This window comes from Elephantulus edwardii, unplaced genomic scaffold (assembly GCF_000299155.1).
Source record: "Elephantulus edwardii isolate Elephantulus edwardi_28Jun2011 unplaced genomic scaffold, EleEdw1.0 scaffold00117, whole genome shotgun sequence".
In the NCBI taxonomy this organism is placed as follows: Eukaryota; Metazoa; Chordata; class Mammalia; order Macroscelidea; family Macroscelididae; genus Elephantulus; species Elephantulus edwardii.
This window is the reverse complement of record NW_006399867.1, coordinates 1,740,258-1,753,751: the sequence shown is the minus strand read 5'-3', so window position 1 is coordinate 1,753,751 and position 13,494 is coordinate 1,740,258. Positions and strand designations below refer to the sequence as shown.

Here is a 13,494-nt window from a genome sequence, read left to right as displayed (position 1 = left end):
GGTGCAACAATGAATGAATGGAATCCCAAAATCTCTGTAGATGTTCATTGAAATGAAAAAATAAACAACCTAAATTAAAAAAATATATATAGAAAAACTGATGGGGGACTGTGCAGAGTCTTGTTCTGTTATACATGGAGTCACTTAGTGGGAGGCAGCTTAACAACCTTAACCAACTGTTGTTGTTGTTAAGTGCCATCTAGTCGCAGGCAACTCATAGCGACCCTATGAAGGAGAGTCCTCGACACTTGGGTGTCTCTCATCCTCTCTCCAGGCTCATAGGGTTTCCGGAGGCAAGCTGTTACGGAAGTGGATGCCACTCCTCATTCCAAGCTTACCTAACCAACTAGACAAGGAAATACTGCCTGGCTCAATTAGGAAAGCACTGCGTCAGGGTGATGCTTTCATCACACTTATTCAATCTAGACATTGAACAAGTGATCAGGAAGCTGGACTATACTAAAAAGAACAAGGCATCAGGATTGAGGAGAGACTCATTAACAACCTAAATATGCAGTTGCTTTCAATCTATATGCAGAGCAGATCATTCAGGAGACTGGACTTTATGAGGAGGAAGATGGCATCAGGATTGAAGGAAAACTCATCTACAATCTACGTTATGCAGATGACACAACCTTGCTTGCAGAAACTGAGGGGGTCCTGAAGCGCTTGCTGCAGAAGGTCAGGGACTGTAGTCTTTAATATGGACTGAATCTCAACATCAAGAAGACAAACAATCTCACCATTGGGCCAATTGGCAGCACCATGATAGATGGAGAGGAGATTGAGGTTGTTAACAATTACAGCTTGCTCAGCTCCACAATCTTGGCACTCTTGCCACCAGCAGTTAGGAAATCAAAAGATGAACTGCACTGGGAAAATCTGCAGTCAGGGACCTCTCCAGAGTACTGGATAGCAATGATGTCAGTCTAGAAACTAAGGTGCTCCTGATCCAGGCCATGTTCTTCACAATTACTTGGTATGCATCAGAGAGCTGGCCATTGACTCAGAATGGCAGAAGAAGAATCAAGACCTTTGAGTCGCAATATTGGAGAAGAGTCTTAAACATATCATGGACTGCCAAGAAAACAAATAGTTTTGTCTTGGACAACGTGAAACCAAGTTTCTCTGTGGAGGCTAGGATTTTGAAGCTCCATCTCACAAATATTGGGCACATGGCCAGGAGGCACTCACTGGTCCTTGAAGAAGGACATCATGCTCAGAAGGATGGAGGGACAGTGCAGGAGAGGAAGACCCCAGACGAAATGGATTGACACAGTAACTGGAGCAATAGGACTAGGTGTGTTGGAGTCAGTGAGACTGGCTCAAGACAGGGCTGGCTTCAGAACTGTGTACACAGTGTCGCTGTGAGTTGCAGGCTACTCGTCAGTATATACAACATTTCTTGCTGAAAAGAAAGAAGATTTAAAGCATTTACTAATCAAGATCAAAGGCTACAGGCTTCAGTGTGGATTATACCTCAACATCAAGAAAACAAAAATCACAACTTAACCAATAAGCAACATCGTGAGGCATGAGGAAAAAACTGAAGTTGTCAATGAGTCTATTTTATGAGGATCTGCAAGCAATGCTCGTGGAAGCAAGAGCCAAGAAGTCAAAAGGCAAATTGCATGGAGAAAATCTGCTGCAAAGAACCTCTTTAAAGGGTTAAAGAGGGAGGGAAGAGAATGTGCAACAATGAATTTAAAAAGGTTTTTTAAAAGTATTAAAGAGCAGGGGAGCTCTGGTGGCCTAGTGGCAAGAAGCTGCACTGCAATCCCAGAGGCACACCGTTCAAATCCACCAGATGCTTTGCTGGAGAAGGAGGGACAATCTGCTCCTATACGAGTCAAATCTGATTTGATGGTACATGCACACACACACACACACACACACACACAAAATAATAGTAAAATAACTTTTTAAAAAAGTATTAAAGAGCAAAGATGTTCCTTTGAGGACTGGGGTGCATATTTAGTTAGTGCTGCTGCAACAGAAATAGTGCTAGCGGATGGCTTTAAGAAACAGACATTTGTCCTCTGACAAGCTGTAGTTGCTATTGTTGTTAGGTGCTGTCAAGTTGAGGATGAGTCCTGTCCTGTGCCATTCTCACCATCTCTGACACACTTGAGCTCATTACTGAAGTCAACTGTGCCCCATAAGCTAGCGATGCAACTTTAGAGTGCCTGCTTTTGTGTAGTACTTTCTCTCTATTGGTTCCAGAGGAAGGACCTTGCGTCTTTTCAGCATCTGAGGACCTGACATTTTTTTTGAGATCTTCTTGGGTCCTGGCATCTGCTTTTGTTCTAGATCTAGTTGTTCGCACCACACAAGGACCCTGAGTTGAAAGGATGCACTCTGGTTTCAACTCTTCTTCTTGTTTGTTGGGTTGTGTTTTTTTTTTCAAATCTCCTCATTTGCTTTTTTCTTTTAATGAAAATTTACAGAGACTTTGGATTTCCATTCATTCACTGTTGCACCCTTTCCTCCCTGCCCAACTTTCACCCTCAGTTCGCTTTTCTCTTTAAAAAGTTTAAAAAAAAACAAAACCAACTTTCATTGTTATACAATCCCCCCAGTCCACTCCACTATGCACCTTTTGTTCTGGACTCTTCTCATGATAATAATACCTAATTATATATTCCTCCTAACAGTTCTCTCCCTCATCTATTTCAATGCAGTTGTTGATAAGTGCCATCGAGTTGTAGGCAACTCATAGTGACCCTGTGAAAGAAAGTCCTCAACACTTGTGTGACTTTCATCCTTTCTCCAGGTTAATAGGGTTTCCAGAGGCAAGCTATTATGGAAGTGGATGCCTCTCCTGCTTCCAAGCTTGTTTTAATCGGGGATTGCCACCAAACACTGTCCACCATGGGCAACCATTAAGGAATGTGACACATCAGTGTCACAGTGTTCAGCTTCACAGCAAGCACAAGTTACTGCTGTATGGCAAGTGGACACACCAGGGCTATACCAACTAGAAGAATGTTTAAACAAAAACAATGAAAAACAGGCCTGAGGGCTGCAGGTTAGAAGTCACCCACCTTTAGCTCGGTAGCATCACTTTCTCTCCACTAGGCCAGCTGATCTCTCTCTATGTTGGTGTTATTGTTGTTAAGTGCCATAGCGTCACATGCAGTATACATTATTAATCCCCTCTTAGTTTCCCCCCAACCCCAATGTCAGTCTCGCTTTACAACAGTGGCACTATTCAGTCTTTGTCCTTTTGTGACTGAGATATTTCACTCAGCATAACGTCCTCCAGCATCACCTATTTTGTATATTTTTGTATAATATTTCATGAATTCCTTGTTTCTCAATGCAGCATAGTATTCTACTGAGCTTCTACCAGAGCTTCTCTATCCATTCGTTTGCTGATGGGCACTTGGGTTGTTTCCAACTCTTTGCTATTGTGAACAAAGCCATGATAAACATATATAACGGCTTAGGTGATGGTTATGGTTTCTTTGGGGTATATTTATATTATTTGGGGTATATTCAGTAGTGGAATTGCTGGGTCAAATGGTATTTCTATTTGTAACTTTTTGAAAAAGGGCCATACTGCTTTCCATAGTGGTTGCACCATTTTACACTCCCACCAACAGTGAATAAGGGTTTCCGTTTCTCTGCAACCTCGCCAGCATTTGCTGTTTGTCAGCTCTTCTTTCATAGTGATACCGAGGTTTCCCCCAATTCCTGCTTGCTTGTTTAATCTCTTGAGTACTTCAAAGGAAGGATTAGCACTTTGAATTGAGGTGTTAGAGAAGAGTACTGAATATCCCATGGACTGTCAAAAGAACAAACAAGCTTGTCTTGGAGGAAGGGCAATTAAGTTGTTCCTTTGAGGCAAGGATGGTGAAACTTCATCTCTCATACTTTGGGTATGTTGTCAGGAGGGATCAGTCCTTAGAAAAAGACATCCTCCTGAGAAAGAGGGTTAGCGAGAGAGAGGAAGATCCTGTACAAGATGGATTGACCCAGTGGCTGTAACAATGGGCTCCATATCAGAGATGGTGAGGGTGGGCAGGAGAGAGCAAGGCCAGATCTGTTGTTCACAGGGTCACTAAGAGTTGTAGTAGACTCTAGAATGGGGCTGACATCAGGGTTGGGGTAAGAGTGAGAGAAACTAGATAAATTATGCATACTGCATTGAAACGGATGAGGGAGAGAACAGTTCAAAAGCAATATATTATAGAGTATTATAATTATCATAAGAGTCTGGAATGAAGGTTGCAGAGTGGAGTATACTTAGGGTGGTGCGGGCGGGTATGTGTGTGTAGGTAGGGATTGTATACCAATGAAGGAATTTTACTTTTCAAAGAGAAGAGCGAACTGGGGGTGGAGGGGTGGGTGGGGAGAAAAATGCAACAATGAATGAATGGAAACCCAAAAATCTCTGTAAATGTTCATTAAAATTAATTTAAAAAAGTAAAAAAAGACAAGAAAAAAAAGAGTTGTATTCAACTCAACATCACCTAACAGCAACATAGCTCCAAAGAGATTCATTCAAGATACAAGTTAATCTTGAAGATTACATCCTGACTCATTAACATCAATCCATAACATTGATCCTGCCTCCTAAACATCAATCCCCTCATATGCATGCGGAAGCTGGACAAAGAATAAGGAAGGCTGAAGAACAGATGCCTTTGAGTTACGGTATTGGTGGACTGCCAGGAGAATAAACAAAGAGATCCTGGAAGAAGTGGAACGAGGATGCTTAGAAATAAGGATGGCAAGACTCTATCACAAGTTATCAGGAGAGACTAGTCCCTGGAGAAGGACATCAAGCTTGGTAAAACAGAGGGTCAGTGAGCAGTGAGAAGCCCATCGATGAGATGGATTGACACCATGTCTGCAACAGCGGCTGAAACGTAGCAAAACTGGTGGAGGACCAGGCAAGAGTTTATTCTGCTGTACATAGAGTCATTGGATTGGAGGCAGCTCAACAGCGTCTAACAACAATTCTCCCTCCTCGTACAGGTGAGGGAAACTGAGGTCCAGGAAGGTTAGATGAATGGTCCACGACCACTCAGGTAACAAGTGGTTAGGATGTGGACTCCATTTGCTCTGATTCCAAAGCCTCGTCGTGCTTTCCCCCCCCCCCTTTCCCTTTGCCATCCCATTGACCTCTTTTGGGGTGACCCCCTTCTGCCTCCTAAACCAGTCCAGTTGTTTTTGGTGTCAGGATGCAATGCCCAGCCCCCCAGACAAGGGTGGGGGTGGTGGAGGTGAAGGGCCGGAGCTACTCTTCCACCGGGCCCCTGCTGAGCCTGAGGTAAACCTGCATTAGCTCCTCCCTGAGCAAACAGGGGCGAGGCCGAGCGCGCCCGGCAGGAACGCCAGCATCCGGGTGGCCGTCACACCCTGCAAAGGCCACATCCTGCTCCAGGACCCTCAGTTTTGGGACTGAGCCAGGGAGAGGCATTTGGCACTGAGCCTGGAAACCGCCTTCTAGTCCCTCTTGTTCCTAGACCTCAGATTTTTCATTTGTAATATAACAGGGGGGAGAATGATCAAGAGAAATTATTTTATTTGATCATCTTGTTATTTAAAAGACTAGTTTTAATTAACTGACTCCTCTCTTCCCCACCACCAAATAATGTGTTTTCACTTTACAAAATTCCAAGTTCCAAGATTTCTCTATTTTTTTTTCTGAAAATATCCAGTGAGCTCAGTCTGGTCCCATTGTTCCACGTTCCTACTTGGCGCTCACAGATGGACCCAGACTTGAAGGGGGGCGTGGTTGTCTGCCCTTCCCACGGCCCCTTTGGCTCTCCTGGGGGCTTCAAACTGACATCATTGCTCCTCAATAATTCGGAGAGAACCCTGACTGCAGGCTTTCCCAGTGCAATACTTCTGATCTCCTGACTGCTGGAACCAAGGGCGTTGATTGGGAATCCAAGTCTTTGACAGTTCCAATCATTTCCCCATCTGTTATGATGTTGTCTGTCCAGTGGTGAGAATTTTTGTTTTCTTGACGTTGAGATACAACCCTTATTTACAGCGTGGGGTTAAGGCGAATCCGCTCCTCCAGCTGCAGAAGAGGAGACGTTGTCCCTGCGCCTTTCCACGCTCCTATGGCTCTTAAATCTAGGTGTTTGTGGATGTAGCTGGCAACTCCCCAGATCTAGAGGTCTGCATTAGCAGGAGCTGGTTTGGGGGCATCTCGACTGGAAGGAGAGCTAGGCGCCCGGGTCCCACCCGCAGCCCTGTGCGCACCTGCGCTCGCGCCCCGCGCGCCCAACCTTCAGAATCAGGCGGCTCGGCTTTGACCGCGCACCATCCACCCACACGTCTCACCTGCGGCCCCAGCGGCCCGAGCAGCGCCGAGAACTGGAGCAGGAGCCGGAGCGGGAGCCACAGCCCAGACCCTGGGGCCGCTCTTGTCATGGCTGTGTGGACGACCGCACGCCGGCCGGTCCCCTTGCCACTGGTCCACCTGGCCCCTGGTCCACCTGGCCCCTGGAGACTCCGCCCTGGGCGGAATCTTGGCGCAACCTCCGTGTATATTCCTTTCTGTCTCCCTGTTCCTCTTCTTTCCCAACACTCGTCTACAGCCTTTTACCCTATCTGACCCCACAAAGGGTAGCTCTGAGCTTTCCTAGGAAAGAGATTTTACCAACAGCCGCGTGGCAAGTACTGTAGCAAGTGCTTTACTTTCAGTAGTAGCTCGTTGAATCTGTCCATGGGAGTTTTGTGGTGTAGTTTCAGCTTGTTCAGCTCCACATCAACACTCTTTTAACACCAGCAGTCAGGAACCTGTGCTATGCATATGGAAGAACCCTTCAAGAACTTGAAATGCTTGCTACAGGAAGTCAAAGAATACAGCCTTGAATATGGATTACATCTCAACAAGAAGGGAAAAAAAAATCAAAACAACTATGAGATATCATCTCACCCCAGTAAGAATAGCAAAATTCAACAAAACAGCAAACAACAAATGCTGGCAAGGTTGTGGAGAAACTGGAACCCTTATTCATTGTTGGCGGGAGTGTAAGATGGTGCAACCACTATGGAAGGCTGAATGGCACTTTCTCAAAAAGTTGGAAATAGAAATAACATTTGACCAGCAATTCCACTACTGGGAATATACCCTAAAGAAATCAGAACTGCCTTTCAAACAAATATATGCATGCCTATGTTAATTGCTGCATTATTCACAATAGCAAAGAGATGCAAACAACTCAAGTGCCCATCAACAAATGAATGGGTAGAGAAGGTCTGGTATATTTACACAATGGAATACTACGAAGCACTGAAAAACAAGGAACTAATAAAATACTATACAAAATAGGTGACCCTGGAGGACACTATGCTGAGTGAAATATCTCAATCACAAAAGGACAAATACTGCATAATGCCACTGTTATAAAACAGGACTGACTTGAGGGTGTGGGGAAAACTAAGAAAAGGGGATACATAATGTACACTGCATTGAAACAGATGAGGAAAAGAACTGTTATTTGTATGATAACAGTCCAGAAAAAGAGCTGCAAGGGAGCAGGGGGGAGATGGGAGAGGAGATAGAGGTAATTGTGTAACAATGGAAGAATTTTTTTTTAAAAAGAAAAACAAACTGAGAGGGTGGGTAGGGAGGAAAATGTGCAACAATGAATGAATGGAAATCCAAGTTCTCTATAAACTTTCTTTAAAATCTCAATTAAAAAAAAAGAAGACAAAAATCTTACCACTAGGCAGATAGACAACATAGTGATAGAGGAATAAAAAATTGAAATTGTCAATAATTACGTATCCTGATCAACACCCTTGTTACTAGCAGGCAGGAGATCAGGAGATCAGGAGATGTACTACATTGGGAAAGTCTACTGTTAGAGACCTCTCCAAATTACTGAGGGGCAGTGATAATAGTCTCATATACTTTGGGCGTGTTGTCAGGAGAGGCTGTTTCATGAAAATGGACATCATACTTGGACAGGTGTCAGGTCAGTGAAAGAAAGAGCAGAAGACCCTCGGTGAATTAGATTGATACAGTGACTGTGGCAATGGGCTCACGTGTGTCAAGGATGGTAAGGATGGCACAGGATAAGACTTGTCTGGATCTGTTGTTTACAGGTCACTACAATCTGTGTGAATATGACACGGTCTTACTTGCCAAAACTGAGGAGAACTTGAAGCATTTGCTGCAGGAAGGCAAAGACTATATAGTCTTCAATATGAATTGCATCTCAACATCACAAAACCAGATTCTTATCCCAGGGCCAATTGGCAGCATCATGATAGAGAAAAGATTGATGTAGTTAACAGTTTCATTTTACTTGGATCCATAATCAGTCCTCTTGGCACCAGCAGTTAGGAAATCAAAAGATAAGTTGCTTTAGAAAAATCTGCTGCCATAATGCTAAAAAATCAATGATGTCAGTCTAGAGACTAAGGTGTGCCTAATCCAAGCATGGTCTTCTCAATTGCTTGTTATGCAGCTGAGAGCTAGACAGTAACTAAGGACGACAGGAAAAAAAAATCAATGCCTTTGAGTTGTGATGCTGGAAAGGAGTAACTGAACATACCATGGACTGCCAAGAGAACAAACAGGACTGTTCTGGAGAGGGTAAAGCCAGGTTGCTCCTTGGAGGTAAAGATTTTGAAGCTTCTTTTCACGTAATTTGGACATGTTGCCAGGAGGGTGACATCGAGAAGGACATCCTGCTTGGAAGAGTGGAAGGTCAGCGCAGTAGAGGAAGATCCTGGATGAGATGGATTGGCACAGTGACTATGGCAATGGGGTCAGGTGTGTCAGTGATGGTGAGGTTGGCTCAGGATAGGGCAAAGTTCAGAACCATTGTTCATAGGGTCACCATGAGTCATGGTTGACTTGATGGCACATAACAACAGCAACAACAATGCCAATTTCAATACTAAGATGTATTTGATTTAGGTCATGGTCTTTTCAATCCCTTGCTTTGATCTGAGAGTTGGACAATGAATAAAGACGACAGAAGTAGAATTGATGCCTTCGAGTTGTGGAACTGGAGAAGAGAAATGAAGATCCCACAGATGGTCCAAAAGACAAACAGATACATTTGGAGAAAATGCAGCCAGAGTGCTCTTCAGAGGCAAGGATTGCAAAGTTTCATCTTACATACTTTGGGCATGTTGTTACGAGAGGTTATTCCTTGGAAAGGGACATCATGTTTGGAAAGGTGGAGGGTCAGAGAAAGAGAAAATGACCCTTAATTAGATGGGTTGACAAAGTGACTGCAACAATGGCCTCAAGTACATCACAGATGATGAGGATGTCACAGGATAGGATTTAGATCTATGTTGATAGGGTTGCTATGAGTAGGACGCGACTCGATGGCACCTAACGACAATATATAGGGATGTACGTTCTCATTTATTTGCACTTTGGTTTGTATTCTTCAGAAGATTTTATAGTTTATTTCCCCCCATCTAGATTCTGTGGCATGCTGCTTAAATTTAGTCTTAAATATTTTCTTTTTGTTGTTATCATGATTGGAGTACTTTTCCAGTTTATATTTCCATTTTCTCTATTCTATTTCAAGGTGGATAGTGAACGCCTTTGGGCATTCATGGGAGACTAGATTGGCTGATTCTTGGAACTAGAGCTGAGCACTATTGAAGCCTACTTTTCTTGACAGAGTCGGGGGGCAGGGGAGAGCGTATCCTGGCACATATTTGATAGGCCTAAAAGACCTTTGTAACACTTGCCTAAGCTGGGTAGAGGCCAGGTAGTGAGGCTGAGTCAAAGAGAGGTTTTCCTGTCATGACTAAAGAACGATGTCTTCTATATTCTCAAACCCCAATTGTAACCTGATACCTTTCTGTTCATTAACTTGGAATTGCTGTGATGCTGAACACTGTGTCAAACACCATAATGGTTACCCATTGTGGGCAGTGTTTGGTGAAACTCCCAGATTTATTCAGATGTGGAAGCAGGAGTGCCGTCTACTTCCTAAACCACATGCCTCTGGAAACTCTATGAACATAGAGAAATAATGATAGTTATAGAACAGCATTCAGATCTTTTGTTCATAAGGTCGCTATGAGTTGTATTTGACTCAATGGCACTTAACAACAACAGCAACAAATGAAGAGACTGGGGAAGCAGTTCTTCTTTGAAAGGTGGGCTCTCTTGTTTTAGTTGAGGGTCTTGTGGAATGTTTGTTTTTGATTCAAGCCTCTTGTTTAAAGTCAACACCACCTCCTCGAGGGCTTTTCTATCTAAAAGTTTGTTGGGCTCTTGGACCTGGGGCCCTCAGGCCTAGTATAATTATAATTTAGAGGAACCATTTTTCTCAGTGATGCAGCACTGGTCTGTCAATTTGCTGAAGTAACCTGGAGTGGCTCTGATGCTAAATTTTGTGCCATTGGTATGACGAATGGTATCATGGTTACCCATGGTGGACAGTGTTTGGTGGAGCTCCCAGATTAAGACATGTTTGGAAGCAGGAGTGACGTCCACTTCCTAAACAACATGCCTCTGGAAACTCTGTGAATGTAGAGAAATGATGGTAGTTATGGAAAGGCTTCAGGTCTTTTGTTCATAGGGTTGCTATGAATTGTGCTCGACTAGATGACAATCAACAATAACAACAACACTACTTTTCTGTTGTTGTTAGGTGCTGTTAAAAACAACTCATAGAAACTCTATGAATAACAGATCTGAACCCTGTCCTATCGTGTGCCATTCTCACAATCTTTGACATACTTCAGCCCATTATTGCTGTCACTTTGTAAATCCAAAAGGATGAGGGTCTTCCTCTCCTTCACTACCCCTCCACCTTTCCAAGCATGATGTCCCTCTTCAAAGAGCAACCTCTCATAGTAATATGCCCAAAGCATGTGATGCTAAGCTTTATCACCTTTCCCTCCAAGGAGTTCTCTGGCTGTATCTTGTCCAAGACATATCTGTTTGTTTTTTTGACAGTCCATAGGAAATTTAGTACTCTTCTTCAACTTCAAATCCCATAATCTTGAGTATTGTCTGTGAGTTCTGTGTGGCCATTACAATGAATTCTTGAACCTGGAAGAGAAGTAATGAATGGTGGGAGGGACAGTTGGTGTTTATTGGAAAAAGAAAGTTTAGAGTGTGTAGCATAGGAGTACGTCTGACTTCATAGGAAATGGCTTCAAGCTGCTGATCAATTGTTAATAGGACTCTGTCCCCCTGTTGATGGTCATGGAGATCAGATGCAGCTGTTCCTATCTAACACTGGTTTTTATAGGATAACTCATGAGATTGAATGGCAATCTAAAAGAAAAAAATATCTCCAACTAAAATTGATGAGTGGCTTTTCTTTCTTTCCAGATTGTGAATCCTTTCTTTCTTGTGAAAAATAAAAAAAAAATCAGGCTTACCAAATTTGAATTTTTTGAAGACATGGTTTTAAAAAGTACTCTCATTATGTTTCATTTGTATAAAATTAATTGTGTATATGTGATGTATCCACCACTCCTCTGTTAGTTTGTCCCATTGGTTTGCATGACGCTGAGATTCTGGAAGTTATGGCATTAGTATTTCAAACATCAGCAAGGTCACCCATGGTCGATAGGTTCCAGTGAAGCCTCTAATCTAAGACAGACTAGAAAGCAGGTCTGGATGTCCATTTGAAAACTCTATGAAGAGCAGCAGAACATTGTCCAACGTGAGAAGATGAGTCCCTCAGGTTGGAAGGCACTGAAAATGCAACTGGAGAAGAGCTGCCCACTCCACGTCAAGTGTACTCTATAGTTATTGTGTTGTTGTGCATCATAGCGTTGGAACCGGCCTACAGCTGACCCTTTGGCGGGTTTTTAGAGGCAGTTAATCACATGGGAGGTGACTGTCCATCCTGTTCCCGCAGAGCAGCTGGTGACCTTGAACTGCATGCCTCTGGGATTGCAGTGCAGCTTCTTGCCACTAGGCCACCAGAGCTCTACAGATGGAATAAATTTTCAGGTCAATCAAGGATCTTTATCTGCTCATGTGGCATGACTCAGGATAAGGAGAGACAATTGCAAATATCCAATAACAATTGAAACATGGAAATCGATCAAAACTTGAAGTTGTAAAAAAAATGAAATGGGACATAATGATTTTTATTCTAGGTTAATACCTGATGTGACCTGAAATGGACTGAGAATGGCCATTTGGAATCAGACAATCACATGATCTACCACGCTGGGAATGGCAATTGGATAATAGTCATCTTCATCGTCCAAATGAGCATTTCAAGGTCTATCCTGAAAGTACAATGCTGTTAGTGATAATATTCATGCACACATATAGAAAGATGTGTTAATATGATCCAAACGAATATTAAACATTAAATATTAATATTGCTGATTTTGTAACTACTAACATTAAAAGTTGAAGGAAGTGAGGATTTTTACTCTCTTCTAAGTGCTTAAAGCACCAGTGTCAGTTTAAAGACTAAGGTGCAGTTGACTGAAATCATGTTGTTGTTGTTGTTGTTATGTGCCGTCGAGTCATTTGCGACTCATAGCGACCCTATGTACAACAGCCCTAAACCGTGCTCTATCCTGTGCCAATCACATTGCCTCTGACACACCTATCCCGATTACCCCAGTCACTGAATCAATCCACCTCATAGAGGGTCTTCCCCTCCTGCGCTGTCCCTCCACCCTACCAAGCATGATGTCCCTCTCCAAGGACCTGTCTCTCCTTACAACATGTCCAAAGTATGTCAGACGGAGCCCCAGAATCCTTGCCTCCAAGGAGTAGCCTGGTTTAACCCTCTCCAGGATGGATCTGTTTGTTTTCTTGGCAGTCCATGGAACATTCAATACTCTTCTCCAGCACCACAGCTCAAAGGCATCAATTCTCCTTCTATCCTCCCTAGTCATTGTTCAACTCTCTGATGCATAACAAGTGATTGCAAAGACCATGGCCTGTATCAGGCACACCTTAGTCTCCAGAGAGACACCATTGCTCTTCAAAACTTTGGAAAGGTCCCTAACAGCAGACTTTCCCATTGCGATACTTTTTTTATTTCCTGGCTGCTGGTGCCAAGAGTGTTGACTGTGGAACCGAGCAAACTGAAGATTCTTTCCAGTGCATCTGAAAGCTGGACAATGAGTAAGGATGGCCAAAGAGGAATGGCCTTTGAGTTGTAATGCTGGTGTAGAGCACTGACTGTCCTATGGACTGCCAGAAACAACAAAGAAGTCTTGGAGGAAATGCATCTAGGGAGCTCCTTAGAGGCAAAGATGGGGAAACCTTGTCTCACATGCTTTGGGCCTGTTGTTGGGAGAGGCTAGTCTTTGGAAAAAGACATCATGCTGGGAAAGGTGGAGGGTCGGAGAAAGAGGAAGACCCTCGACAGATGGACAGTCACAGTGACTGGAACAAGGAACTTGAGCATGACAGAAATCAGGAGGATGGCCACAGGATTGGACAGGATTCCGATCTGTTGTTCATCGTGTCCTTAAGAGTCATAGTCAATGGCATCTAACAGTAAACAACAAACAACTTCTACAGACTGAGATTGATCACATACGAAACCAAAGGGC

General features: G+C 43.4%; 1 protein-coding gene across 1 annotated transcript in view; it reads right to left on the bottom strand.

Annotated features, from left to right (window-relative positions):
- Positions 1–6,393, bottom strand: part of ERN2 (endoplasmic reticulum to nucleus signaling 2) — a 35,451-nt gene extending 29,058 nt beyond the window's left edge. The window contains exon 1 of the mRNA XM_006892686.1: positions 6,304–6,393. Coding sequence (XP_006892748.1) covers positions 6,304–6,393 — 90 coding nt within the window. The remainder of the gene's footprint in view (positions 1–6,303) is intronic.
- Positions 6,394–13,494: the final 7,101 nt, after the last annotated feature.